At 48.7% G+C, this 23,764-nt stretch overlaps 5 protein-coding genes across 18 annotated transcripts in view; 1 reads left to right on the top strand and 4 right to left on the bottom strand.

Moving 5' to 3' along the window:
• The window catches only part of LOC1269184 (histone-lysine N-methyltransferase, H3 lysine-79 specific), a 42,167-nt gene extending 32,795 nt beyond the window's left edge, over positions 1-9,372 (bottom strand). For 7 of the 9 annotated variants that reach the window (XR_009767177.1, XR_009767178.1, XM_003436386.2 and 4 more), the window contains exons 1-2: positions 9,173-9,372; positions 5,914-7,532 (exon numbers count right to left, since the gene is read on the bottom strand). The gene's annotated coding sequence lies outside the window, so the exon portion shown is untranslated. Of the gene's footprint in view, positions 1-5,913; positions 7,533-8,833; positions 9,110-9,172 lie in introns of those variants that run through there. The other 2 variants (XM_061663534.1, XM_061663535.1) reach the window with 2 other exon arrangements.
• Positions 9,373-9,636: 264 nt separating this feature from the next.
• Positions 9,637-15,314, bottom strand: LOC5667793 (uncharacterized). Of its 2 annotated transcripts, none has more exons than XM_061642835.1 (3): positions 14,648-15,314; positions 13,571-13,709; positions 9,637-13,472 (listed from the first exon to the last, which is right to left on the bottom strand). In XM_061642835.1, the coding sequence occupies exons 2-3, from the start codon at positions 13,649-13,651 to the stop codon at positions 11,061-11,063; spliced, it is 2,493 nt and encodes an 830-aa protein (XP_061498819.1). In that variant the 5' UTR covers positions 13,652-13,709; positions 14,648-15,314; the 3' UTR covers positions 9,637-11,060. The 2 variants fall into 2 exon arrangements, with proteins under 2 accessions (XP_061498819.1, XP_001687818.2); XM_001687766.3 differs by having other exon boundaries at positions 13,571-13,678.
• Positions 15,315-15,388: 74 nt separating this feature from the next.
• Positions 15,389-19,963, top strand: LOC1269180 (superkiller complex protein 3). The gene is made up of 6 exons (XM_307786.6): positions 15,389-15,811; positions 15,904-16,308; positions 16,382-17,695; positions 17,779-19,226; positions 19,299-19,473; positions 19,543-19,963. The coding sequence occupies exons 1-6, from the start codon at positions 15,722-15,724 to the stop codon at positions 19,885-19,887; spliced, it is 3,777 nt and encodes a 1,258-aa protein (XP_307786.6). The 5' UTR covers positions 15,389-15,721; the 3' UTR covers positions 19,888-19,963.
• Positions 19,964-21,063, bottom strand: LOC3290792 (probable RNA methyltransferase CG1239). Of its 2 annotated transcripts, none has more exons than XM_061642836.1 (2): positions 20,853-21,063; positions 19,964-20,772 (listed from the first exon to the last, which is right to left on the bottom strand). In XM_061642836.1, the coding sequence occupies exons 1-2, from the start codon at positions 20,958-20,960 to the stop codon at positions 20,020-20,022; spliced, it is 861 nt and encodes a 286-aa protein (XP_061498820.1). In that variant the 5' UTR covers positions 20,961-21,063; the 3' UTR covers positions 19,964-20,019. The 2 variants fall into 2 exon arrangements, with proteins under 2 accessions (XP_061498820.1, XP_560496.3); XM_560496.5 differs by having other exon boundaries at positions 19,964-20,778; positions 20,853-21,050.
• A 133-nt stretch (positions 21,064-21,196) lies between these two features.
• LOC1269179 (lysosomal aspartic protease) overlaps positions 21,197-23,764 on the bottom strand; it is a 77,367-nt gene continuing 74,799 nt past the window's right edge. The window contains exons 1-4 of one of the 4 annotated variants that reach the window (XM_003436383.2): positions 23,436-23,721; positions 22,966-23,091; positions 22,385-22,514; positions 21,197-22,303 (exon numbers count right to left, since the gene is read on the bottom strand). In XM_003436383.2, the coding sequence (XP_003436431.2) occupies positions 21,335-22,303; positions 22,385-22,514; positions 22,966-23,036 (1,170 nt within the window). In that variant the 5' untranslated portion in view covers positions 23,037-23,091; positions 23,436-23,721 and the 3' untranslated portion in view covers positions 21,197-21,334. Of the gene's footprint in view, positions 22,304-22,384; positions 22,515-22,965; positions 23,092-23,335; positions 23,722-23,764 lie in introns of those variants that run through there. The other 3 variants (XM_307784.5, XM_003436384.2, XM_061648041.1) reach the window with 3 other exon arrangements.

Genomic DNA, 23,764 nt, shown 5'->3' with positions numbered 1-23,764 from the left:
ATAACATGATTTTTGTCTTGGTTTTGAAATTGTCAAACATATATGATATTTACATTATCCTTTGCAACATCACCGCGGGCCGTAGTTTGGAGACCCCTGATCTAGACTGAAAATTGCAGGCTAGTTTGTTGTGTGGTTTTGTATGGAGTGTTTACATGATTTCAGCCTCTAACTGTCAAACTCCATACAAAAAACTGACTAGAATTGTGAAGGGCCCCACTAACTGTTTGCATGAGTTTAGTTTAGTATTTGAGGTTTTCCTGGAACAGTTGGGAACACATCGAATTAACAAATCGAACACAACCTTTCAATTCTGGTTCAATTCGATTCACAAATTGAGCTTAACAACGATTAATTCGGAGGGGCAACTAAACGATTTCTACCATTTTTTACGTCAAATGTACCAAAAGTTTCATTGCCATGCATTAAAACATGATGTTAATAGTTGTACCATTAGTCATTGCTAGCCGATCCCATACAAAACTAACTTTGACTCTTTCCAAGAACGATTATTGTGTCAAATATAATGAAAAAACTAGCCCCACAAATAGAACGAAAGTCCCCTTGCATTGCTGCCAACCTCCATTAGTCATTCTGGTTAACCCGCTTGGCTAGAACATTATTGGAACACACAACTGTCCACACAACACGCTCGCGTTCGGGGTTCGATGAAATATCATAACCCCATTGCGGCAAGATTCCACTTCAAACCATAAAACACACCATAAAAAGCAGCATAAAGTGCATCGCATAGCGAAACAAAAATCAACACATCGTCGCTTCCCCTATTTCCCTGCCCGACCCCACGGTCGCGTGGCCGTCTTTTGCTGACGGTGGCGACTTTGAAAGTTGAAGGAACTCTCCTCACTCTTCGCGTCGGTATGTGCGTCCCCATCTGTGTGTGTGTGTCTGCGCTCGTGCAGCGAGCACTGGAAAAACTAGTTAATAGTTCAATCCACAGTGTCCTACCTCTCCCCCCATCATTATGTGGAACAGAGACAAAACCGCACGGAAGTGTGTGTGTGTGTGTGTGTAAAACTGCAGAAGACAGCGCCAGCACTCCGTCCGTCGAGTGTGCCACAACGGCTCAAGATGCTCTCCCCACTAGACACACGGTAATGCTGCTGGCTTGCTGGCGGCTCCTCTTTTCGTCCACGGAATGGTACGCTGCTCGGATGGACTGAATTAGCGGTGGCAGGGCCTGTTACGAAAGGTACAGAGATGTACCCCGCCACTCTCTACCCCGTCCATTTACAGCCTTCAAATGCCGCTAGTGTGCAGATACACCTCCACTACACCTCCCGGAAGGTACTACACAACAGCACACAGCACCATTTGCGATGCGCTTGCCTTCAAGCAGTGGGAGTGTGTGTGTTAGTGCAATCGAGCCAAACTGTACTGTTGGGCGGCAGCACTGCTCGAAAGGGCACCAGGCAGGCAGGCAGGCAGGCAGGTTGGCGCTGCTTGCGGTGGAAGAAGATGTACTTGAATTTCAATCCATCGCCACAAAACTCACTCACCGTACAGCAGACCGCTCCACCGCACTCACTAGTCCAATAGATGGTGCGCGAGTAGGACGCATCGAGGAATAGATAGAAAACGGAACACATTTCGCTCTCGCTCTCGCTGTACGGAAATAGTGTGCTGCTCCCCCGTCGCGATTACTGCGCTACTGCCTCTTCCCTCTTTCGCCCTAACAAAAGCACGCGTCTGTGCTGTGAAGGGCTAGACTAAGAGACGGTGGAGAAAGATAAAGACAGCGAGCGTGTACGGGGGCCGTCCCTCTATCCCTCTCGCAGCAAAAGAAGCGTTCAGCATAAAACACAGTCTCACTCAGTGCTGCTGGGTTGGCAAAATCGATCGAGCATGTTTTATTTTCGTTTCCCACCATGCGCTCACGCGGTGGATCATGGGCAAACACCACCACGCGCGCTTACACCACACACGCAGCACCACGCACGCCAACTAGCTCGCTAGAGAGCTCTCGCTATGCTCTCACATAGCCATGCATCGCGCTCGCCTGAATCGGTGTGTGTGTGGAGGGGGGTTTGTATGCTCCTGTTTTCGTATGTGTTTGTTTTTACATATCCCACCAACGTCAAATGGCCTCTAACCACGGCCACGAAACATGGTCAAAGAGAACGGAGCAAGAGTGGGGGGGGGGGGGGGAGATGTAGGTGGATGGGAGGGAGGCGGGAGGTGAATTGGATTTAAAATATTTTTTTACGTGCATCACTAAACCGAACCAACGAATCGATAGGAAGCCGTATTGTAAAACCAAAAAAGGTAATATTTTCTTACAAAATAGAGGAAATTAAGTAATACGACATTATAAAATAAAAACATTTGGGAAAAAGTATACATTTTTACCACTTATTTGTTGAATTCATCTTGAATCAATTTTTATAATTCAATTTTAATGTAAACAACACGAACTTAAACATTCGAATCAGTCTCCCCCCTTCGGTACTGTAAGACGGCACCAGTGTAGAGTTGACAACGGTCGTCACAACACGCCCACCACACCCATTCAGCCGGCTGCTAGATAACAATTATGTTTATACCGGCCCACCAAAAAAAACGGAAAACAAAATTACGGCTTAAGACGGTGAGACATCAAAAACAACTTAGAAACGCTGCCACAGGTCATCAACATTTGCTATCGACCTCACGCGATGCAATCGGTGTGACTCCATAACAACGGGCACGGACACACCCAATGAATTTGGTGGGCTATTTTTAATTCATCCCGAACAGATAACCAGTTCTCATCCTACAGGAAAATAGTTTAAATAAATGTTAAACTTAATAATAAATGTTAAAATTAACATTATTAACGTGAAATATTAGGCTATTCGAACTGAAACCAAGGAGTTGTAATCCTAGGAAAACATATAATTTTTAGAAACATGTACACTATACGTTACACCACATTTCATACGTCAAAAATCATTATGAGAAAGCATTTCTGTATGAGAAATTTCGAGATTTACAGGGTTTTCAACAGCTGTCATACACTATATTTGCATCACAATAAAGTTTCAGTTCTTACACATGATTTTCAACACATCACAAAGAACTATCAAACGCAATACAGCTTGAGATGTGTTGAAAATTATGAGGAAGAACTGATAAATTATTGTGATGCAAATACGACACTTGACAGCTGTTGAAAAACATCTCGCAAGTGATGAAAAATGTTGTTTAAATTCTAAATTGACTCTAAAATACCTGTATTAAATAACACACAGCCGGAGGCAGCGGTCGATATGCGGCACGAACTCACAACAGACATGCTGCTGTTAAGTAGTGCAATTTGACAAATATACCAAGAGACCACCCCTGGCCCGCAGGTTTAACAGAAAATATTGCCAAAAATAATGAAAATATTCATACAAAAACGAAATAATAAGAAAGATTGTTTAAAATATTATTGAACGAGTTTGAAATACTAAGTACGATATTCTGGATGAAATTTGTCTGCCCCACAAAAAAGTATCAGAGTTAGGTGTGTAAAGGTGTGTGTGAAAAAGTGTGTAAGCTGAAATTTCATTATGAAACTAATACACTATTTGACAGTTGTTGAAAAACATCTTGAAGGCGAAGAATAATGATGTGCACGTTCGAAAGTGACTTGGAAATCCCTGTAATACACAAAATATTCTAAATACATCAAGTCTCTATGTATAGTTTATACTACTCCCAAAGAGGGTTTATTTCCGTTAGTGCTTCGCGATTTAATGACTTATTCAACCAATTATAAATTAATATATTTAATTTTATGATTTTATTCAACGAAACTAGAACGAACAATAAAAAACGATTCACTCTCTAAGCGATGAAATCACCGCAAGCAGCCACCGGCTGGCTAATTAATGCATTCAGCGTGTTTGAATAAATAAACAAACGCCATCCGAAATCCGCTGCACCATTAGCAGCCTGCAGGGACATACATCATAAAACATTTAAGTTTACCATTATCAGGCTAACCGAATCCGGTTTTGCCGCTGTTTATTGGCGATCACAAAACACAGGGAACACAGGGCATGGATGGGCAGTTATAATAATAAAACATTAAAGCACAGGAACACTAAACCCGGCCAACGGAACGGCAGGAAATTTACCAAAGCTTCTCTGAATCGATACCATAAATTCGTGAACGAAAAGCCACATCGGAAAACGCGATCCAAGGGAGAGGAAGCTCCATAACAGTGACCTAGATGCTTATTTTAGCTAGTCCAGGGTTGTTTTTGCTTTTTTTGTTTTACTTGGAACCGTTTCTCCAAACCGGAACGGCATTTCCTCCCAAAACGTACTACACCCAAGCACACGCACACACACACACACACACCCAACGGGGCAGCACACCGTCGTGTTTCATTATCGATTTGACGACATAATTAACGTGAATATAGCATGTGAGCACTATTTTTAACTACCATTGCTACACAACCCCCCTCTGCCCATCGTTACATCAAGCGTCGTTCGCTTATCGATTAGCATCGATTGACTTATGTGTGTGTGTGTATGTCTCGCTCGCATGACCGTTGGCAATGTGGTGCTAACCAAAAGCATGTTTCCTTGATGGCAGAGGTCAAAACACCGGGAGTAGAAGGTTACCCTTGTAGTGATAAGCACTTGAAGGGGGAGTGGGTGAGAATTTCGTTTGATGCAATCGTCACAGCTATTCGTTGGGTTGGGTTTGTCAAAATCATTCACAGTACGTAGCACCAGCTCCTCCAATCGCGCGCTGCCTTATCGCAACACATCGCTGGTTTTATCAGTGAATGAGGTTGCTTCAAAAATAGTCTATTACGTAACGGAAGGACTACTGTCGGGGAGGCGTTTCTGCTCGGGTCAACGTGATATGATAACGTTGCTATTATGGCGTCACGGTTCCAATTATAAATATCATCTCAGATAAAATATGGCCAATATCATGAATTGGGGGAATTTTCGATAATCACAAAATAAAAATTGAAAAATTAGCCCCATCAATAATTTCCATAAATATGTATATATATTTTTAAAATTGTTTAATACTGCTCACATACCCCATGTGCAATTTTGAAATAAACTTTTCTATTACCAGCATATAAAAAAACAGAAAAATGTGGGATATTAAGCATAGATTTAAATCATATTTTAAATTGAAGAATGTAGCTAATAGACACAAAAAAAAAACTAATCACATCATCCAATAAGAGCACTTAAGTAAATGATAATTTGGTTGCAAAAATAACTATACAAAAGGTCCACGTATGATGATTTTTCTAGTACGAGAGATCTCCCAGTGGCGCTCTGCCTTGACACCTACGTATGGGGCGGACTGGCATAAGTAAAATGCCGTAGCCATGACCTCCCACATTGAGCATGTGAGCCAAAATACAAGCAAACCCCCCTCTGTGCAACCAACGCACCGTGAATTTAATCGTTTTGGCGCTTCGGGAGGTGCAACAAACTGCCACAAAACAAAACAAAAACAATACTCATAATGCAAAAATAGCACACCAGTTGGGGACGGTTTCAGGTCATTGAAGACGTTGTTTGAATGGCAACCAAATTATCGCACAGTATTATCAACGAGGACAAAACAATGAAACAAAAAAATATAACTGAATACGAAATTGCCATATACACTTCTCTGGCACGTCTTATTCAAAAATAAAATAAAATTATAAGGCATTTTCATTTTTACACCGCACCCGGAAGCTTATCATTACGTAAATAGCGCGATCATAGTGCTTCACGATTTGCTCTCGCTCCGCATCATAAACGTGAGATGAAACATTAAAAATGCCGTCACGATGCGCCAGGCAATCATATCACAAACATAACCATTACAGTATTGATTACAATCCTACAAAACAACGCACAGAATTAAATTAAAAAAGAAAACTGAATTTCACTTACACGATGATCATGTTTTGATCGCCGCCCGCTCGTCTCAACTCCTGCAGCCCCCACACACACACTAACACACACACACACCCTTGTCACAGCTTACACACCCTTCCCAGAAGCACGATGCACATTTCCTTCCCTGCTCGCAATAGGCAAAGCTCGCATCTGAGCACACACACTCACACACACACTCAGACACACGTCTCGCAGCACACATTTGCGCGCATCCTGCTCTCATTGCTTCTCACTATCGCCATCGTGATAGAAAACCGTTTCTCACACTCTCTCACCACCGATTGTGCTCACCACAGATTCACTTTTGAAAAACTAAACATACACACAGATACACACGCTTCATCATCGTTCGCATCATCCGCCGCCGGTTGAGTCGTCGTTTGCTCCACCTGCAACAACACCAACAAAACCGCTAATGATGACGTCGGCAATGACCGCAACCATGACGGGGAGGAAAACAGTGCACTATGTAAATAAAAAGCACCACAGCCGCCCGTGGGACTTTGGAAGTGGGAGAGTGTCGCCACGTCCGGAGGGGACGGACGGGTTAGCGAGGTGCGGTGGGTAGTTGTGTGCGCGAAACTAGCGCGAACGCATATCGACACTTCCGCAAACGACACTATGAAATGATATCGGAACAATATCGTCCACAAAATACACAAAAGCGATACACACACACACACCGTTGTATCTGTGTTTTGTTAATTGCTTTCTTCGCCCAATTTGTTGCACCGGGGACCAATGGGGATGATGGTCAGCAAAATCAAACCAAGCCCAGTAGGCTACGATGAGCTTCACTTCATACGCACACTGTGGTATTAGTGGGGATTGTGTTTGTATTTCTATTGTGACTTTTTCACTCTCTCCCACGCGACATTTGCTTGCACGGGGCTGGGCCGGGTGTGTACACAAGCGCGCGCTGCTGACAGTGGACTGATGTTATCAACACGCACCACCAACACGGAACAGCACGAATAAGCCTCCGCACACCGCACACCACACACACACACACACATCACGTCATCACGTCTCACTCACGAAACTCACCGCTGCTGCTGGGGCTGGTTCACGATTCACGCCGCACCATCGTACCACCAACCAAACCAACCAACACAACCAGTGCGCGACCATGCGCGGCAAATACGCATCAATTTTCGCTGCTTTCTTTTGCTTTCCACCATACCTTTTCAGATCACACTATCATCAGCAGGCAAGGCGGGCAAGGGAAGAGAGTGAAACGGTGATTTTTGATTTTCCTTCCCACTCTCTCGCACACACACACACACACTCCAATGCCCTTCAGCCCTCACAGAGCACACCAACGCGGGTAGCTACGCACAATCTCACACGCGCGCACGGGCTGCTTTTCTTATTGTGCTACCTTCACTACCTTCCCGCACTACGCACATGGTCACATACGCAGAACAACAGCGCCGTCGTCTCGCGGGCCGCGGGTAGTATTCTTCTGGCGTGGGCTGGAAACACTACAGCACACTACACAACACATTGCACACTGTGGTTTCGCTTTCGTCTTCAATCAGCGTTCAACATCAGCGTGGAGTGTTTTTCCCCTGGTTTTATGGTTTGTTGGGCTGCTGCAGCTGCTTCTCTTCCTGCAAATGTGATAAAAGATGGCTTTTACTTTAATTTATAAACACACCTAAATCTATAAACACACACACACACATACATAAACACACGTACGGTAGCGCGCACGCCCCATACTGTGTAAATGGATATGAATCTTCGACACACACACACGCACACACGGTAGCAAAAAGAAGGAGACGAAGAGGCTACGTGAGAAGTGTGACGTTGGGTGGCGCGCGCGCCCCGTATCTTCTTCATTTGGAACGCGTTTTCCTCGCCTTTGCCCGTACAAAAAAAGACGGCATCACATTCACGCACACACTCACACACACTCGCGCGTACACACGCGTACATTACGCACACCGCAAGCGGCGGTCACCGACACCCGTGTTTTTGATACCCATCGCACCAACTCGCTCTTCACACCAGCCAGCCCATCTCACTACTTGCCATAGGTTTTCTTGTCCCTACTTTACTAAGCAATTTTTGCTTCTAACCATTAGATTGGGATATTTTTAAGGTATTTTTCATCACATGCGTGGTTTGTTGTTTGTGTTGTAATTAGCCTTTAAATTAAAAAGCGCCAAAGCAATGCGGATTGGAAAGCTATGCCAGTGCCATTCCATGAAGCAGTTGAACGTGTTTGATTGTACGATAAATTACACATAGATGTAGGCATTTTAATGTTTTCATTTCAATTTCCAAATCACAACACACGCCCATGCAAATGCATCTCATAAGATTATTGAGGAACTAGCAAAACGTTGTTGTGAAATTGAAGACATCTCATTTCGGCTTTTCATTCCCTCGCGGTACAAACGACAAGCCAACGTTCATCGCGAGAGCGTTGAACTTTGATCCAACACAGCGTCGTAGCTTTTCCCGTGTGGGGAAGTAAATCAAAACAAGTTTCACTGGGCGATGCTGGTGGCATCCATCCCCGTCGTCACATGGTGCTAGCTTTTCGTATGAATCTTCCCCATCTTACTACTGTGGGGGGGGGGGGGGGGGCAAAAAGCACACACACACACACGCGCATGCACTTTTCCACTGCACTATCGCAGCGCGAAGCGGAAGCACTTCTAATTTTACCCAACTCTATAGTAAAATATTCTTCAATAAAGTTCACTTCACACAACGAAACAACCGTCCGTGTTCGCAGCAATTCTTCCCCTACACACACACGCACACACTCACACATCCACACATAGAGCACGTTTAGTGAAAAACAGTCTACACCAGAGGAGGCCGTGGTGGTTCTCGTTCGAACGCACGTAACTACAGCCGTATGACCGCAGCCACCTCAAAAGAACGGGCAACACACCCGCAAGAAGAGCGCAGCCCCCGAATGGCGGAAATGATGGTTCCCCAGCAAGAACCCGACAGTGCAGCGGACCATCGGGAACACGATTGCTGCGGGTAGAGAGCAACGAGAGAAGCGCGGAGCCTTCCTCTTTTTTTCACCAAATAAAAAAAAACTACTTCTTTCCCTCTGCAACACACACGCAGCGACAAGAGAACGCGAGGCGTGGTTGCGATGGTGTTGGTGCGGCAGTGCACAGAACCACACACACACACACGCACACACACACTTGGTCGCGCGGAACAGACGACACAGAGCTGGCTGGGGCTCCGTACGATTTTTCAGCACGATTTTGCTCACCTTTCGCACACGATTTGGCACACGGCAGAGGTATTAGGGAGCGAAGGCGTGCTTCCGCAAGCGATTTTCCACCACACCAGCCAAGTTCGGAGGATTTTTCACGCGGAAAATCGAATTCTACCGTGCCTGCGGTCTGCACACGCACGTCCAGTTCGCTTCTTCACTTTCTCGCTGTTGTCGATGGTGTTGGTGTACGTGCACTGGTGACAGCTCGAATGGCAAGGTATGGCGTACGAGAGGTTAGATCGTCCGTAGGCTGCCACGCGGCGCCATTTTATAAAACCGCGTTTGACAATCACTTTCCCGGTGTTGGGGGCAAATTTACAGCCAATAATTTTGTAATGATCGTTAAAATTCTAAAATAGAAACGGTCATTTATAAAGCGATGCATTTAAAATATTGCCCATTCCGCCAATCGCCATTTCTCAACAGGTTGGTAGTATGCCCTAAAAAGAGAAAACAGCTTCACTAAGCAGAATTTTGCCTTTATTGTTTAAAACGTTGCTTCGAAAATGTTGCACCACAATAAAAACAGCACACCTCACCATCATGGGGAGAGTCCATTTTCGTGGCAAAAATCTACGACTTGTTTGTACTTGTTCGGTACGATTGCGTTTTGCGTGGCGGCAGCGGCGGTTTACAATCACAATTAGCTACACTACACTTTGCTCATGCGCGTGTATACACACCGATATAATTACAATCTCTTTGCAAAGCCTGAATTTCCTGAAGCGCTTCAACCGTATGAATCCGCGGCATGATATGCAAGTGTCTCCTGCTTGTTAATCTTCATCTGCTAAAATCTGCTCCTGCGTTCAACCAAGCGGCGTGTGAGTTAAAAATGTTAAAATATAGGGGCAGGAATTGCACGACGAGATTCCGCTGTCACTCTTATCATATTAGATGCAGTTTTTTTTTTATCTTCCTCTCCTTCTGTGCGCTCATGACTGCTGAGATACACATTTGCTTGCGATGCGGTTCCGGAGGGATAAGACGAGGATCGCCCCATGGCTGCAGTTGCAGGCCGGCGATGATCACAGTTTAAATCTACCTACAAGTACAATCGTGTCTTTCGTTTGGCTAGACTTCCTCTTTCTTGCAGTGGGCTAATTGTTTCCTCATTTTTTGTTTCAAATTGAACCTGAATTATTTTGTATGTTTGTTTCCTCTCGTTTCTTCACTTCTAATGATTATGCGCTTCCGATATGCGTAATTCTCTTCGTATCGCAACCGTTTAAATCGCGCTATTGCTTTGCAAAGCCAATGCTGCTGACAATCACAAGTCAATGTGCTTATCGCACCTAACACCAAAGCAAGCTCATTGTAGCGCGCCATGCAGTTTAGATAAAAACGTTCTTAATCTAACAACTCTCTTCAATATCTATTAAAAGCACCATCGTTGGAGAATGGAAAATGATAAATGGGCTAGCTAGCTAAAATGTTACTTATAATGATGAGATGGCGCTTCAAATATCTCTCTCTTTCTGCTTAATTCCCTATAGCACTATTCATTATTTAATATCATTATTTCTAACGTAATAAAATCGACGGGTTTCGCCAAGCATTAATAGCTGCTGTAAGATCGTGCTAAAGGTATGTAAAAGGCAAAGTGTGAGAAATGTGTGTAATGGAAACAATTTCAGCATAGCGGTACGACTAAAGCGAGATTCTTAAAGACTCAAGCAAACTGCTATTTTAAAACAACACTCTGCAACCCTGAACTAAAAAACTCCTAATGCTAACTAACAAGCACTGTTTCGTGTTGAGCAGGATAAGTACATTGAATCACAAACATTTTCCACACTGCAATGTGCAGTATGTGCCACCATCCACACACGTTACATGGATACGCGGGACAAACCGATTGCGCGGCTCAAACCGTTCGCGATCACAGATTGCCGGAGTTGTGCCGCTGTAACACGCTGTTAATTTTCATCCGTAAAGGCGATAGATCAAATTTACCGAAGCGTGGTAGAGATCCGAACCGCTTGCTAACCGGTGTGTTGCTGGCCGGCGTCGGAGCAGCTGGCGATCCGCATGCGCTTTCGACATTGGCTTCCAGCGATTGTTTCCCACCATCCATACATTTGCTGCTCGGCGGGGAAGAGATCCGTGCAAGGGTTGCATACTTTTGGTACAGCTTGGGTGAACCGCCGCTCGACACACACTCGATCGCATGGGGAGCGGCATCCTTCGTGGCAAGCCGCGTGCCATGTGATGTACGCAGTCGTCGGCAGTTTCCTTTCGGTGTACGGAACGATGCTTGAATGCGATCGTGTGCTTCTACCGTTGCATCGGGCATGACACGTTGTGCCGATCGGACCGTTCGTGGGAGCGTGGTGACAGCGGGTGGAGTGGTCGTCATTCGATCTCTTTCACTGCAAACAATTGCACCACCACATTTACTCTTTCCACCACTCGCCGAGGGCGGTGTTCTGGGTAGATCGGCGTTCGGATAGTAGGACGGAATTTTATCATCCACCGAGCATCGATGCTTTGCCGTACCATCCTGCGAGTTGGTGTAGCTTTGCTCGCTTGCACTGCTAACGCCGCTGCTACTACTACTGCTGCTGCTGGTAGAACTGGATCGAATGGGCTCCGGCAGCCGCTTCTCCTCCGTCCCCCCCATGCTCATGTAGATGGATTCTTCATTTTCTTGCTGACCACACAATCGCGCACCTTCCGCTGGCACTGGATTGTTTCTATAAATTACTGCCTCATCCAACAGCTTCCGCCGGTTAAATCCGGTCCCGACTGGACCCATCTCCAGATAGCCATCTAGCTCCGACTCTCTGATCGGTGGTGGAGGACGCTCGACGTGGGATGCTTGCGGCAGCGAACTGGTTTCCGTTTCACAACCATTCCCCTCGATCGCTGCCACACAACCAACCAGATTCACCGTGGATGAGTTTACCGAACCGTTAAATCCTTCAAAAACACGCTCCGAAATGTTCAAGCGCCTCATATCCGGTAGAACTGTACTGAAACCTTCCCGCTGGTGGTCTTGCTTCTTGTCACCTTCCGCTGCCGGTGGCTCGGACGATAACGACACACCGGACATATTGATGTACTCGGACGACCCGAAGCAACAGTCCTCCTCGATGTAGTCGATATCGGGCTGCAGAAAAAACTCCGACGTGCACGACCCAACGCCATCGGACAGATTGTCGCAGGAAACATTTCCAGCCCCACCATCCTCATCGTACCGGCCGCCGCCCGGTGCATCGCTTACCTTCAACCGGCTTAAGTCGGGACTGGAGAAACTGTTCCGCTTATTTTCGACCAACCGCAACTGGCCCACCTTATCGCGATGCACCACCGCAGAGGAGGAGGATGGACCGGCGGCGGCGGTAGGAGATTTTGTGTCCGCTTTGCTTTCCTTCCGGCCAGTGCTCTTTTTGGCCGAATCTTGAGAGTTCGTGCTCGTGGTACGCTTGCGGCCAAACACCGACTCTAACCGTAGCCAGTGGTGACGCTTCTTCTTCATTAGCTCCACTTCCGGCGCGGTGTACGAACGCTGCAGCTCTTCGAAATCTTCGTTCGTATTTAAACGCTTACGCGGTGGCAACGGTGGCGGTGGTGTGCTAATCTCCTCCCCGATCGGCTCGCTAGCCCCGGCAGGGCCGAGCTTCATTTCCTCGTAGATGCCGGAAGCGATCGATGCGCGCGATAGGCGCGATGCATTGCCGGCCGCAAGGTCGTCACGAATTTCCTCGTAAATGCCCGACATGCCCGATACGCGCCGGGACCAGTTGTGCGCCGCGCTGCTGTCCGTCCGCGCCGCTACCACCACCACCGGTACAGTAGGCAGTGGGCCCAGTATATCCTGCAGATCCATAATGTTCTGCGTATTGTCGAGGTTCTGGTAGATGCCCATATTATCACACGCATCGGTTCCACATCCCGCCGCTCCCGCTCCGTCGGCTAGTGGGTCGAGCGGTTGCATCTCCTGCCGTATCTCGTACATCGGCGTTCGGCTGGCACGCCGCAGCTGCATCATCTCCTGCCGGTACAGCTCCAGATTGCGGATCGATTTCTTCATCCAGCGCAGATGCCGCTCGCACAGGAGCTGCGTTTCCAGGGCGAAGTAGGCGCAGCACCGTTTGCGGTTGTTCTTCCAGAACAGCCCGTACGAGTGCTGTTTCGTGCGCGAGGTAGCCATCTGTACGGTCAGGCCGGGAATGTTGATCCGCACGATCAGATCGGTGGTAAGATCGGTGGGCGAGGAGAAGAACGAGATGCGCATATAGCACGGGAAGCATTTGACGGCCTCGACCCGCACGAAGTACCGCGACCAGGACTGTGTGTGTGTTGTCGTGTGGATGGAAATACAACGTTCAAATGTTTTAAAATCATGTACATATTTACGAAGCACGTGCATCAAGTCTTTTTGTTTACCTTCATGTGGGAAAACTCCAGCTTCCTTTCGCGGATGTCCAACTTTACATCCATAAACATGCTTATGGTGTTGTCTTCCATCGTATCAGCGCGCGTGACTTTCGGTTACTATGGTTATGGGATGAAATGAAGATGATTGCTCTGTAGTAAAGTGGGAGGGAGAAAAATACAAAGCCACGATTTAGTTCGCAAGATAAACAAACATCCCGTTCCGGAGATTTCGATTACGAACACGGTAGTAATGTATTGTAGCGGACGCCAAACTCTATTGCACAACTAATTTGAGATGATAAACCATCAAAGCACCGCATGCATGCAGCATCCACCATCCCATTCACCCTCGCACCCATTGTGTATAGTGGCGCGCACAAATTGGCGGCCTTGGAGTGGCGGTACACGCCATCAGCTGCCATGCCGCCCAGTTGCACGAAGCAACCCGCGCTCGTGCCACTCCATCTAACGGGTGTTCTCTATGGAGAAGCAATGGTTCGAAGGACCTTCGATACATTCCTACCTTTATGAGAACACGTGCAAACGTGGCCGACAAGGCGTAGTATTATTGTCGCGTTTGTCAACGGCCAACAGCAAGAAAGAAAAAAAACGACCCACGTTTGACGTGCTTCCTCGTGAGCGCGCACCGACGCCGTTGGTCCAGCTGCGGCTGCTGTTTGCGTCATTTGGAACCGTTTGGAATCTTCTTCAGCGTGTGTATTTTCGATGGAAAAGATGATGTGTTTGTTTTTGCATACGATATGAGTTACGCGCGGTAGGGGAATTTTGTTTGACGACAAAAATAGTCACCATGACTCGTCAACTTACCCATCGCAAATCAGAAAAGTACACTACTGGGGGATATTTAGTGTGTTAATTTTGCGCTGCATTTGCGTTCAATCAGACAAAGGGCAGTAAAATCTAATTTTTGCACTAAAATATTGTGTTACATTGTTCACAACACCGTGAAAACGGCATGAGATTAGCTCATTGGTAGACCTTCTTTTTTTCGTTTCTAAATCTGTATCCCGCCAAAATCACTGAACCTCACTTATCGCCCCGGTTAGAAGTTACTCCAATGCTTACCTGGATCCTATTTTGTCTGCTTCGAGTACGCTTCAGCACTGCTCAACCAGTCATCAGAGGGTCGTTTTCAGCGAAGCATGGGCAAAGGAAGCATCATCAATCACACGTACGAAGCACCGCCCCCTCCGATATGCAATTCTCAGCGATGCAATTTTCTACCGAAAGGAATGCAACTAAAACGTGCTCTGGCGGACACAGCATCCGGTGGGCAAATTAAGGCATCCGTTGTTTTCTCTCCTCTTCGCTGTCTTTACATCCGTCTCGAAGTAACCACCTTTTCATACTGTGCGCCCACTACTTGCATACACAACGTCGATGTGGGGTCCACTTTTTGCTCCCGATGCACCAATTACAATAGCACGCTGAATGTGACAACAACTAAAAAAAAAGCACAACCAAACTCGCCAACCGTCCGTTTCAGCAATGGAAGCTGCTTTGATAGTCGAAACAAATCGCACAAAATGGTAGCGTCTCCATTGAAGCCAACCGAGGCAAGGCACGTACAGATTGAAACAAACCCCAAAACGTTGGCGACGGCAGCGCGTGTGTGTGAATGTGGATGTGGAGAGGATGGATAGGCGGTGGAAGCAAATTTGCACTTTCTGTTTACCACACCCGCAAAACAGGCGGCGGCGGCAGAGAGCATGAAAAAAACGGCGTTTATTTTGGTTTGTGCGCTTGTGCGTGTTTGCAACGGCCCAGCTAGCCAGATGGGAAAACGTCAAACGAGGGCGGCGCGAACTGTCACAACTGTCAAAGCAACGCACAAACGTACGGTGGCGTTTGTGCAAAAATATGCATTAATTTATAGCGTAAATAGCGTTTTAAAGTAATTTGAATTTTTGTTAAATTATAGTTAACAGCTTCATCTTTACAAGCTTTCCAATCGAGATTGTTTAAAACAACAAAGAGTGCCCCACTTCACTCCACTTCATGAAACACCAACACATACACGACAGCTGATTGTGTTGCGTTGTCATCATCGGGTTTTGTTTACAACCGTTCCATCGCTATCCCATCGTGTTTTAGCGATCGTATTTTGTGTTAAATTCTGTAAGTTTTAGCAAAGCAAACATGTCCTCAAAGGAAGCCAAAGCCGCCCTAAAGGAAGCCCGCGAGGCGGTAAAGAACAAGAAGTTTTCCGATGCAATCAAGCTGTGCAATGTAAGGCCGGTGACATGTTTCGTTGTTTTGCGCCGTACCGGCATCGGAATTGCTTACCTTTTCTTCCTCCTCGCCCTACAATTCTACCACAGAAAGTGCTCAAAGAGCAGAGCGATAACTATATGGCGCTGTTGCTGCTGGGCGCATCCTACCAGGACAGCGACAAGAAGGAAGCGGCCACCTACTTGAGACGGGCGGTAAGCTGCACCACCGAACCACCGATCGTGGCACTGCAGGGACTGGTCGGCTGTGCCGACGATACCGAACTGCCCGACGTGTGCGAAAAGCTGCTCACGCTCACGCCGGACAAGTTTGCCGATCTGCATGCGAAGCTGTTCGGTGTGGCCGCCCGGGGAACGCTCGGCAAGGCATTGCGCCTGCTGGAGAGGGAAGCGACTGATGCGGGCTGTGAGGAGACGAGAAGAGCTTCCGCCTTCGAGTATCTCGGCAAGTTAGTGGCCCAGTATACCGAGCTCGAGATCACGGAACCGGCCTTGGTATGGAACCGGCGAGCAATGTGCAGCGGCAGTGAGAATGTACGATTTATATAGAAGAATGTGTACTTTCCAGGTCGGCACAGTGCTGGAACGGGAAATTCGTAACGATGGTGACGTGTATCAGCATGACAAGTTCAATCGCTACCTGAAGCTGCTCCATCGTGAGAAACGGTACGATCGGTTGGCAGCGATCGCCGCTGCCATGCACGAACGCTTCCCGAACGACATCTACCCGCTCGAATGGATCTGCAAGCTGTACAGCGAACGGATCGTCCCGGAGGAAACGCTCTCAACTGTCCTCATCCACAGCCTGGAGCACTACTTCGACCGAGCGTTAGCCATCGCACCAAAGTCTCCCACCGTTCTGCTGGCGAAAGGAAAGCTTCTGTACGAGGCGGGCAAACTGTCGGAAGCCGAACGGTACCTAAGGCGGGCGAACGAAATTCAACCACTGTGGAGCGCATGCATGACACTGCTGGCCGAGATTTACTTCCGCCAGAAGGCGTACGGACTGGCGGAAAATCTGTACCGCAATATGAAGGTGCAGAGCCGGAACTACGCCATCGCACTGATGCAGGACGAAAGTGAGGAAAAGTTGCGCGAAGCGAACCGCTGCTTTGCGACACTGTACGAAACGGATCGGTCAGTGGAGCTGCTGTTTCATTGGTGTAAAACCAGCCTGCTGCTGGGCGAACACGATGCGGCCGAGCAACGGATGGGCGAACTCGAACCGACTGAGATCGAACCGGACCAGCTGGATTATTTGCGTGCGCTGCGCACAAAGATGGCCGGAAATGTGGAACAGGCGATCGAAATTCTTTCACGCCATCCGGCGAGCAGTATCTGCCTGCTGGAGCTATCCCTCGTGCTGGACGGCGTGGAAGGCAGGCGGGACGATAGCTTCCTGGCCGCACTGAAGGCAACCAAGCTCGATCCCAACAATGCCGCCTGCTTCTATCGGCTCGGCAAGCTGTACCAGCAGCAGGGCGATGCGCTGCGGGCCCGCAAATGCTTGGAAAAGAGCGTGCATCTCAGTCCGGCGGCAAGGAATGCCGTCATTTTGCTGAGCGGCCTGTACCGCAGGTACAACGAGTGGGATGCCAATGCGGCGCTGCTTTCGACCACGTTTTCGCTCTGTTCGGGTGCGGCCTGGGCTCAGCTACTGCTCGGGCTGCATCATCTCGGTCGGCAGGAGTATGACGAAGCGATCGGCGCCTTCCGGACGGTGCTGCGGTACGAGGTGAACAATCCGACTGCCTGGGAAGGGTTGGCGGATGCGTACCTGGGCCGCGGATCGTACTCGTCCGCGATGAAGCTGTTCGAGAAGATAACGGAGCGTGACCCGGACAATCCGTACCCGCTGCTACAGCTGGCCAATATTAAAAATGTAAGCATGTGTATGATTTGATTGACGATATGTTTGAATTGGTTTAAATTTAATGCAATCCCTATCCTTTCCTGCTCCATTAGACCGTCAAGCAGCACAGAGATGGATTGGAACTGTTCGAGCAACTGCTCGCCCGACATGAAAACTACTTTCCCGCCATCAAGGGCGTCGCCGATTCGCACATGGGGCTTTGCTTCTATCGGCTCGGCCAGCGTCTCGTTGGTCGTAGCCGCGATCACGCCCAGGCTTGTGTGGAGCATCTAACGAGGGCGATAAAAATGAAACCAAACTTTCTCTGCCTGTGGCACCAGCTGGGAAAGGTGCTGGACACGGTTGCAGCGTTCCCTTCCACCCATTCGCATCTGAGCATCGAGGGCAGTTTGGCGGGCAGTGTGCAGCATCAGCGCGTACTGCTCAAGCGTAACCAACTGTCCGAACTGGCCGCACGGTGCTATGGTCGCATTGTGAAACAAAATCCCGACAACAGTGTCTACTGGTACGAGCTAGCCGCAAATCACTTCCGCCGCGCCATGGAACTGACACCGGCAAACGCTGATCCGAATGGTACGAACAGCGGCACCAGTGAGCGTGTAAAAATGCTACACATTGCGCAAGATATGGCGAAGCAGGCGATCAAGCTGGATCCGGCCCGGTGGCAGAATTGGAACCTGCTCGGTGTGATCTGTGCCACGGGCGAGGTGAACAATCTCGCCCTCGCCCAGCACTGCTTCGTGGAAGCGGTAACGGTGGATCGGAAGACGGCCGCCGCCGCCTGGAACAATCTGGGCGTGCTGTATCTCGGCCACGGTCCGCTCGGACTGGCCAACAAAGCGTTCGGGCGGGCGCAGCAGTGCGACACCACGTTCATGAACGCGTGGATCGGCCAGGCCATGATTGCGGAACGGGTCGGGCAGATGGACGAAGCGATGGATCTGTTCCGGCACTGCACGCAGCTGGGCTATCATCGCGAGGCCGCCCTCGGGTACGCGCACTGGGTGTGCTCGATCGTGAACGAGGACAACTATCACGAGAACGAGCGGTACCGGTTCGCGATCGATGCAATGGCCGCCCTGCCCGTTGCGCACGATGCGATCGGTTGGCACTGTGCGGATTTGGCCGACCGCTCCTCGGTGGTGGCATTGCGCTTTCTGGGCAACCTGAGCAGCCGGCTGGGACTGTGGCGCACCGCTTCCGATGCGTACGGTCGCGCGGCGCAAGCTGCAACGAACCCAGCGACGAAGGATCAAATTTTGTGCGATCTAGGACACTGTTTGACGAAGCAGGGGCGCCATGCGGAAGCCGTCCAATGCTACGAACGCATGCGCGGGGAACCCGGCTTCCGGGCGGTGATTGGGCGGGCGCAGGCTTACTTCCGTGCGGCACAGTACGAGCAGTCGTACGCCGAGTACGAGCTGGGACTGAACCATCTCGCCAAAACGGATGCCGAGAAGGCGTACGTGCTGATTGCAATGTCCGCGATGGTGTACGCTTTCCACGGACAGGATGCCGCCAGGACGGTGCTCTTTCAATGGTAAGTAAGAGCACGCGTAAGCGCAAGAACGGTGGGATCCGAAACTAAACGACTCTCCCCCAAAACCTTCAGCATTGCACTGCCGCAACCTCCGATTGAGGCACTGTTTTCCGCCTGTGCACTCGGACTGCTGCACAAGGACGCCATGCTAACGGATCTCGTCATCAAGGAGCTACGCAAACACGAAGACGATCCTGTCCAGGGTCATCACGTGGTGTTCTTCGTATCGGAGTTTTACTGGCAAACTGTAAGCTAAGAGGGGATCTCGTAAGCATGTTGCATTCATTCGATTAATATTACTCCTATTTTGTTCTAGCAACAACCAAAGCAATGTTATACCTATCTGCTGTCGCAAATGCATCGTTACCCTCACCGGCCGAAGCTGTGGCAAGTGCTAGCCATGACGCTGCTGAAGCGCTTTCGCACGTCGGCCAACAATCTACGCCTGGCGTGCAACGTGGCACAGGGTGCGGTCACGCTGGATTTAGCCGACCGAAAGCGTCGCACACGTGCTGGCGATGCGGCCAGATGGCTAGCGGTGGCGAGTGAAGCCATACGCCCAGTGGACAGTCGACGGTGCCGCATTCTGGCACAGCAGGCGGTGCATGCGGATCCAACCAACCGTGAAGCATGGGGAGCATTCTTACAAATGACCCAATAAGTACTGGTCGATCCGAAAAGGATAGTTTTTTTTTTGGTCTGATAACATAATTGTAAATAAACAGCACATGGCAAGATTGGTTAGAAACATTTATTTTAGACATCCGAAAAAAATCGCGATGCCCATTCGCACCTATTTTCTGTACATTTGTAGTGGTCGTTGGAATCCGGCCGCCGAGTGCCGCTGTACCGGCAATTCCGTACACTCGCTAAACCCAACCTCCTCGCCCAGCAGGTACCGTTCGAACATCGTGGGCAAAAATTTTATGTTTTGAAAATTGCGCGCAATCGTTTCGTTTAGATTCTTGCGCCGTTTGTAGCTGCTCCACTGTTGCGCTTCCAGTATCAGCACACCGCCCGGGTGCAGCTGTCGGTACATGCGCTTGAACGCCAACCGCAGCCCATCGTCGCCAAAGTTGAGCTGCATCCATTTGGTCACCGAAAGGCACAGTATCACATCGAACTGAGGTTTTTCTAGCTCGAGCAGTGCGGCATCGTCGTAGATGTAGTTGGCGCGCTGGAATTCGACCAGCTCGATGCCGACCGTTCGACCGTTTATGTCGCCCATCTTGTTGCCCGCGATCAGCGTCGTTTTCCAATGTTTGCGAGCGTCCCGAATCAGATCACCGTCGATGTCTATGCCAACGATGGAGGCGGGCTGGCAGGCTAGCGCTACCTGGACCGTAAGCGCTCCATTGTTGCAGCCAATGTCAAGAATCCGCTTCGATTCGAACAGTTCCCGCCGCTGCACGAACACCCGCAACCGTGCGTCGTCGGCCGGAGTTGCATCGTGATTGCGGTAACCGTAGTAGCGGTTGTAGTTGCCGTAGGGAAATACCTTTTTCTGTCGCTTGTCCCTTTCCTTTGCCGCCCGTTTGGGTGCTTTCTGTTGCTAGAGAGCAAACGAAAATGGAATATTTGTCACTAACGATGCTGTATCGCTCACCGTCCTGGTGTGTTCCTTACCATGTTTGATGCGCTGTGTTGTGTGGAATTTGACGCAGTATTTTCTTGTGCTTCGAGGGCATCGCTATGTGCAGGAAGTTTCTGGTTCGTAGTTGCTGTTGAATTCATGTTTAAAGCTACACTTTAAACAACTATGCAAAGCTGAATATTTACTGCGCTTCACCGGCTGATCATCAGCAAAAATGTAAACAAATGCAATGACAACTGTGCCGGTTTGGTTTGAGTTTTCGCTTTTGGTGATCCGGAAATATTTCACCGTTTGAAATATTTCAAATGCACGTGAAATCTCTCATTCAAATCGCCAACGGCTCAATCAAACGAAAGAGAAATAAAAACACCGTCCGTTTGTATGGTTTGGAAATCAGAATTGTCAACTTTATTGTAAAAATAGCATGCAAATGGTAGCTTGTTCAGCTTCCCGACAATCCCTCAATTTGGTTTTCGCTTTCAATTAAGCACCCCCACCTCCTCCCACTGCACCTTTAGACGGCGGTAGCAAATCCGACACGATCGTTACCCATATCGAACTCGGTGTAGTACTTGCCGATGAAAACGTCTCCCAAAATCCACAGCGGTCCGTTCGGTGGCGGAATATCGATGCCCATGAAACCGGACAGACAGATCGTTTTGCCCATCTGGGCGACGCGCAGAATGTAGTCGGCACCCTCCAGCGTGAACTGCTTGCCGCCGAGCGTGAACGTGATCTTGGGCAGGCTGGGAATCAGCGAACAGTCCACCATGTACTCGCCGTTCAGCACCGGCGTGCCACCGATGGCCTTGTTGATGGCCGTCACCTCCGCGACCGGGCCCGCAATCAGGCTGGTACCGGTATCGGCAATCGCTTCGCACCCATTGTTGCAGTACTGGGCGTCGCCCACGGTGACGGAATCCATCTTGAACTGCCAGTACGCCTTCCGGTCCACGCTCAGGTAGGTAAAGTCACCGGTGTAGTGCTTGGAGTCGGAGCCACCGAAAATGATCTCGCCACCCTCCGCAGCGCTCGGATCGCGGTTTAGATAGAACGAAAACACCGGCGCATCGATCTTGCCCTGGTTGAACATGTTGTAGAACACGGGCATTACGCCGTCGACGGAGATCGATTTGTAGGCCAGGCCCAGAATACCGTCAAACTTGGCGGCCACAAACACCAGCCCCGGCTCTTGGATGGCTTCGGCGAACGTTTGCTTCTCCACCGGTACACCGCCGACCGTAACCGTATCGGTCGACAGATAGCCCGACAGGCTGCCCGTGCCGTACTGGATGTGGAAGGCCGTACCATTCTTCTCGAACGAGGACGACTTTTTGGCGTCGTACTTGTTGTGCATCAGGCAGGCAATGTTCGTGAAGGAGCACTGCTTCGACGGTACCCACAGGTTGGACGAGCCGGTATCGAACACCACCTTGAAGCTTTGGGGCGGTGTTCCGATCGAGATGGCACCAAAGTATTGAGCCTGCGGCGAAACGACAGTGGAAATTACACGTTAAAACCCATCCCATCCAACGAAACAATTCAAATTACAGTACAAACTTACATCGAGATAGTTGGACAGCGGTTCCGGCACCGGGCCAGTTGGGGCTCCATACTTCAGACGGAGCTGTCTAACCTCGGTACCAACGCTGCGAAAATGGTCGCGAGCGGACGGGGCTTTGTGTAAAGCGACTCTACCGGGTTGTGGGATGAGAAATGAAAAGAACAAAATTACGGTCAGATTGCGATTGCGGTTCAATGTATAATAATCAAAAACACAGCATCATTATCAAGCACGGGGGCAGCCGCGAGATGAACCACCGTATCTGAGGGCAGTGAAATGTAAATCGTACTGTGTCGAACGAATAGGCGAGACTGTGCCATGAAAATAATCGGTAATGAGATAGTGATTTATCAATCAACTAAAGTACCACCAGGCAGTAACTGTGCGAATGTATGAGTCACTTGCGACGCCATTCGTGCGCTTGGTTCTTTGTTGTGTTGCGGCAACACAACAGTCGGTTCATAGTAGGCTGACCTAACGAACAGACACCCCGCATATGCTGATAAGATAATTAAATTATAACGACCGAAAAGGTCCAAATGAAGTATGAACTAAAAAAAAACATATTTCCTCTAGCTTACCTGACGAAATCGGCATATCCGAGAACGGCCATCGCCAGAAGAACGATGGCGACGCCGAAAGTGCGTGCCATTTTGTACCTTGTTTCACCGAGACGAATGTTCCTTCGAATTGTCGATTTTCAAGTGCTGCAGAAGAAAGGGAAACAAAGTTTAAACTTTAGCACTTTTGTAGATTACACAAGCTGTTGAACTGTTCACTATCGCTTTTGGGTCGTAAATGTTTTTGTCAACACATATGCAGCCCGACGCTTCTAGCAAACCGTAAAACTGCTGAGTCGCACAAAACATAAGAAAGCTAGGGGGTCAACCAATGTCTGGGGGGGAACTTTGTCATTTACGTCGTAGGAAAGGAATAAAAAAAGACTTTCACCAATATTGAAGATATGTTCACCTTTCCTTCCCGAATTTCACCAGCGCGCTTGGTGTTATGAAAAAGTGAGACTGCACTTTTACGGCTTGCACTTGCTTACCTTTTTATACGGATGCGCTGTTCTTTCTCTCCGTTCTTGGAACTGACAGCCCACACTGCCTACAACCATTTTCCGTACACCGGCGAATTGCTTCGTCTGCAAAACGTCATCGATTTGTTCGTTAGTGCCAATAAATGATGTACTTTAGCTTTCAAACATTAGAAATTGATGTATTTGAAATTAAAAATGTTTAATTGTCTGTATAAAGTCAATAGTTTTGCAAAAAGCAGATAAAATTGAAGCATACAAAAGGTGACTGAATAAAAGGCCCACCTGCGAATAAAACACCTTGGCCTGACAGCGGTCTTGCCATCTGTCAACTCGTACCA

Source organism: Anopheles gambiae, chromosome 2 (genome assembly GCF_943734735.2).
Source record: "Anopheles gambiae chromosome 2, idAnoGambNW_F1_1, whole genome shotgun sequence".
NCBI classification, from domain to species: Eukaryota; Metazoa; Arthropoda; class Insecta; order Diptera; family Culicidae; genus Anopheles; species Anopheles gambiae.
Note: the sequence above shows the minus strand (reverse complement) of the source record. Positions and strands in the feature narration are given on the sequence as shown.

Excerpts from the sequence above, each read along its gene's own strand:
- LOC5667793 (XM_061642835.1), bottom strand. The coding sequence starts at position 13,651 with ATGGAAGACAACACCATAAGCATGTTTATGGATGTAAAGTTGGACATC. Across the intron at positions 13,473-13,570 it reads TGGAGTTTTCCCACATGAAG|TCCTGGTCGCGGTACTTCGT; the intron begins GTAAACAAAAAG and ends ACACACACACAG.
- LOC3290792 (XM_560496.5), bottom strand. The coding sequence starts at position 20,960 with ATGAATTCAACAGCAACTACGAACCAGAAACTTCCTGCACATAGCGAT. Across the intron at positions 20,779-20,852 it reads AACACAGCGCATCAAACATG|CAACAGAAAGCACCCAAACG; the intron begins GTAAGGAACACA and ends TTTGCTCTCTAG.
- LOC1269180 (XM_307786.6), top strand. The coding sequence starts at position 15,722 with ATGTCCTCAAAGGAAGCCAAAGCCGCCCTAAAGGAAGCCCGCGAGGCG. Across the intron at positions 16,309-16,381 it reads AGATCACGGAACCGGCCTTG|GTCGGCACAGTGCTGGAACG; the intron begins GTATGGAACCGG and ends TGTACTTTCCAG. Across the intron at positions 17,696-17,778 it reads AGCTGGCCAATATTAAAAAT|ACCGTCAAGCAGCACAGAGA; the intron begins GTAAGCATGTGT and ends CTGCTCCATTAG.